Source organism: Buceros rhinoceros, unplaced genomic scaffold (genome assembly GCF_000710305.1).
Source record: "Buceros rhinoceros silvestris isolate BGI_N320 unplaced genomic scaffold, ASM71030v1 scaffold20037, whole genome shotgun sequence".
In the NCBI taxonomy this organism is placed as follows: Eukaryota; Metazoa; Chordata; class Aves; order Bucerotiformes; family Bucerotidae; genus Buceros; species Buceros rhinoceros.
The window spans coordinates 30,481-35,097 of NW_010420682.1; the positions used below are offsets into that span (position 1 = coordinate 30,481).

The 4,617-nt window shown below is 48.0% G+C and overlaps 1 protein-coding gene across 1 annotated transcript in view; it reads right to left on the reverse strand.

The window, feature by feature from the left end:
* CCDC108 (coiled-coil domain containing 108) overlaps positions 1-4,617 on the reverse strand; it is a 31,328-nt gene that overhangs the window by 23,217 nt on the left and 3,494 nt on the right. The window contains exons 5-8 of the mRNA XM_010139396.1: positions 3,431-3,630; positions 2,609-2,754; positions 1,331-1,553; positions 735-1,000 (exon numbers count right to left, since the gene is read on the reverse strand). Of these exons, the coding sequence (XP_010137698.1) occupies positions 735-1,000; positions 1,331-1,553; positions 2,609-2,754; positions 3,431-3,630 (835 nt within the window). The remainder of the gene's footprint in view (positions 1-734; positions 1,001-1,330; positions 1,554-2,608; positions 2,755-3,430; positions 3,631-4,617) is intronic.

A 4,617-nucleotide genomic window follows, 5' to 3' on the forward strand; every position in this document is an offset into this window, starting at 1 on the left:
GGGCAGCCTGGCTTGTATCAGCAATAGTGTGGCCAGCAGGAGCAGGGCAGTGATTGTCCCCCTGTGCTCGGCACTGGTGAGGCCACACCTGGAATACTGTGTCCAGTTTTGGGTCCCTCACTACAAGAAGGACATTGAGGTGCTGGGACGTGTCCAGAGAAGGACAATGAAGCTGGTGAAGGGTCTAGAGCACAAGTCCTTTGAGGAGCAGCTGAGGGAACTGGGGCTGTTTAGCCTGGAGAAGAGGAGGCTGAAGGGAGACCTTATTGTTCTCTGAGCCACATGAAAGGAGGTTGTAGCAAGGTGGGGGTTAGTTTGTTCTCCCAAGTAACAAGTGACAGAACCAAAGGAAATGGCCCCAAGTTGTGCCAGGGGAAGTTTAGGCTGGATATTAGGAAAAATATCTTGACAGAAAGGGTTGTCAGCCCTGGAACAGGGTGCCCAGGGCAGTGGTGGAGTCACCATTCCTGGAGGTTTTTAAAAGACGTATGGATGTGGTGCTGAAAGACGTGGTTTAGTGGTGGACTTAACACTTTAGCAGTGTTAGGTTCATGGTTAGACTTAATGATCTTAAAGGTCCTTTCCAACATAAATGATTCGGTGACAGGTGGCAATGAAAATGCCATGGGAAGGGATTTCTGGGGGCCATTCCAAGAGAGGCCAGCCTTGTTAGGTTACATTGGAAGATCCCTCCAAGCTATCACAGCCATGAAACCATCCTTTGCCTCTCATACCTGATGGTGGACAAGGCACACCACTCTGCGGTGATAGCTGATGGGGTGAGTAGGTCGAAAGGTCACCTTCAGCACTAGTGTTGTTGTGCCCTCCAAGACTCCACAGGGGTGATCCAAGGAGAAGACGCTCCCTCTGCCATCAATATCAAACTGGTAATAGGCAGGGACATCTGAGCTGTTGCTGATTTTCAGCGTTTGCATCAAACTTTCCCCAAGATTGATCCAGTTGAAGTCCACAAAATACGGGTGTAGGGACACCAAAGGACCTAGCACAAAAACATACAAGACAGATCATGGACCTGTTATAGTCGTTTCTGTCAATGTGTCACAAGCCACTGCTGCACTTAACGGATCTTCCCAAATCAGAATCACCTCATCAGCAAATACACCAGTCCTAGCAAACAGCTGGAAATTCACTTCCAATAGTCTCACATCTGTCTTAAGTATAAACCCGAAATGATGCACCAGGATCCCAGCAGGAGATAAGTCTATGACTGAGGGCTGTGATAGTCCCTAGACCTTTCCCCAAGCACTAGCCCTTCCCCTGCAGTGCTAAGATGAAGACAGGAAGAAACAGGGAAATCTCCCTCTGGTACCTTTGCATAAGCCAACCACCTTCAGGACAGTCTGCAGGAAGCCTCCAGCAGATAGGATAGTGAAATAGTCGGTACTGTGCTCTCCTACAATCTGAGGCTGAAATCGTATGCACAAGACCAACTTCCCGTTGGCAGGGACAACACCATGGGACACATCACAGGAGAAAACTTGATCTCGAGGCAGAGGATCTTTTGCCCTTTCTATCCTACATGGTGCATCAACCTACAAGCAGAAAAGAAATAGGCTGATGAAGGATCCAGCAGGAGCCAGGATTGCTCTGAACGCCAATCGCTGATCAGTGAAGAAGTGCAGCACTCAGCTGAGCTGAGCACCACCAAGAACACCAAGGCTACAGCACAGAAATGCTGTGCAAACCTCTGCAGCCCTGCTCTGCTGGAACACTGTCAGCAGCAAGCTCCCACAATATGCTCAGAAGTCAGCGGGCTCCAGCAAATGTCCTGGGGATCTCTGGGGTTGGGGTGCCCCTCCTGGTATGGGGGGAGGATGGCTCAAGGTACCCCCAAGGACCAAAGTAGCCTGACTGCTGTGACCAGGGGGACAGGCATGTAGATAACTTATTTCCCTCCATTCACAGGTCCACCACATCTGGGCGTCTTCTTTTCACAAAAAACAAGACTGGCGCTCTGATGCTCTTCAAGCCCCTTATAAAAAGGTCCCAGGCCTGGCCTGGAGACGCTAAGCACCATTGCAGTGTGAGTAATAACAGTACAACCAACGAGTATGTCGTTGCCACTCCTAAGTCACAGAGCCTGTGGCGGAGCTGGCACTGCTGTCGTCCATGTCAGCAGTCTCTGAGCACATCCATCTTTTAACAGCCTGGGCTGGGCTGAGTTGGCACAAGTAACAAGGTGCTCAAATGCAGCCTGTTGACTTTGAGAGCAACTGCAGTCCACTAAGGACAGCAAATGATTCACCAGCTGCCTGGGACATATGCACGCCAATTTGAGACTGCTACACAGGACTGCTGGGCTTGTCCAGGGTGATCAGGAGAGCTGCAGAATGTAAAGAACCACATGGCTGCCTGATCCAGACCAAGTGCAGTGGGAAGCAGGAGGGAACTGCAAACAGATGAGTTGCTAGCACTGTAGCTGGAAGGTGAATGGCCTGGTTGGTAGGTGAAGGTTCATCATCTCTGTTGTATTTATTCCCACCAGGGTTATCCTCACAGCATTAAGGGAGATACTCAAGACCCCATAGCCCAGGGCAATGTGCCAGCATACCAACTTCTCACAAGAAGAGCCTCCCTCTCCACGTACCACAGACATGTTGAAGATTTCCACGCACTTCTTCATAGCTGTCCCGACCGGCACTGATCCAAAGGACAGCACATCCTGAAACTTTCCAGGCTGTACACCTTCACACTCTTCCCCTGTCACACTGACCCGCAGGTAGGGGTATTTGGCTGTTAAAGGGAATAACATACTGGGTTAAGAAAGAGAAGTGGAATCTCTATCCTTGGATATTCAATGCTCAGCTGGACAAGCTTCTGAACAACCTCAGGTAAATCTGAAGTCGGATCTACCTTCAAAGTTGGCCCAGCCCTGCTTTGAACCAAATATTCTTCCTTCCATCCCTAATTTACTAATTTCAGAGTCACGTATTCCGTTTGTCAGTAGTCATACAAGGCACTTAAGGCAAGGACTTGCTAATGAAACAATTACTTATTCTAGCTTGCATCAGAAAGCTTTAGAAATTTCCCTCTGGCTCTCCGTTTAGCAGGGACGGACAGGATAGACTGACTGCAGAGAAAACGAGGAGTTTCTGGAGGTTTTTACTATTTGCCAATGAACTCCTCTCATTTCTTCACCTCTGTCAACTTAAGCAGGCCCCAGAAATGGTGGTTTGGCCAAAGCATGCCACAGGGCATATTGGACCCCGTGTCTCTTCAGATTGCACTTCCAAATTGGCAAAAGTACATTAAAGAATTTCACAGGCCACTTTGACTCATTCATTGGTGGGTTGCACCGACCGTGGCACAGCCTCAGAGCACAGCACCTCCATGTGCCCCTGTGGAATGCTACTGCACAGCTAGGAATGATACGCAGCCTCTCTGAGTGGTAAATGCAACAAAGACTTACACAGAGCTTTTAGCTGGGTAGTCTTCTTCTGTTTATCTTCATCTCCAAACCAGCATGTTGCTGCCATATCGTACACCATAGCCACCTTGGGTTGGAAGACCACCTTGACCATGCACTCAGCACCTGGGTTCAGCACGCCGCAGTCAGGACTCATGTAGAAAGGGCTTGGTGTCTCCCAGGCAAACGCAGTAACGAGATCCCTAGGAAATGAGGTGTATTTTAAGTAGATGAGAATGGTTCCTTTGCTGCCCGTGCATCCCAACTGTTCAGTTAGGATGTGAAGCAACCGGTGCTGAATGGCAGAATCCCTAATGCATCAGGCCAAATACGTGATGCTGGGAAGAAATTTGTCTCTAGTCTCTGCAAACGCTCTGCTTACACTTTAATGAATCTTAGCTGTTACATCTAAGAAATTTATTAATGGTCGTAACATTTCTCAGCTTCATCATGTGATGGCAAACAAATCAGCTACAGAATGAAGTATTTGCTTTTCCTGTATCTAAATTTGCTGCTACTTAATTCCAAATGAACATTTGTTCCTCTGTTATATGCCCAGGTGAGAGGAGAGGACTGAGTGGTTTTCCTAATACTTCTCCAGAACTCCCTTTGCTTGTTTGATTTATGCAAAGAACATGACATAGCATCAGCTTTTTATATTTTATTGATTCCAAGCTGTGTGTTACTTACCATCCATATCCTCCACCACCCTGGACCTCTCAGTCAGCACAAATGATTTCTCTAAGGGCAGAATGAATCACCTGAAATGTTTTCTGGCTGATTCCTCACTCTGCTGAAGGTATGTGTGTCCTCTGTCTTTTCTGCCCTTCTACCACATCGGCTGACTGCTTTGGGAGCACAGGCCATTTTCTGACTAGTAAAGATTATTTTGCTCTTGCTGTAACTGGTTGGAAGTACACCTCCTCCTTGCCTGGGAACTTCTTCACTGGACTCCTTTCCGCAATACTGCCTGAATTACTGTCCTTCCTTCATTAGAATAAGACATTTCTTGGTAACTGGGAGCATCTTTGCTACTAAATGATGACTGCAAGCCACAGAATACTGCCACTGCTTTGGGCAGCTCCATAAACCTAAGAGCAAGTACTGGAGAGACTCTCCAACATCTGTTTTGCCTGCCTCCAAATCAAAGAGGTCAGCTTGAGCAACTGGCAGCTCCACTGACATCCCTA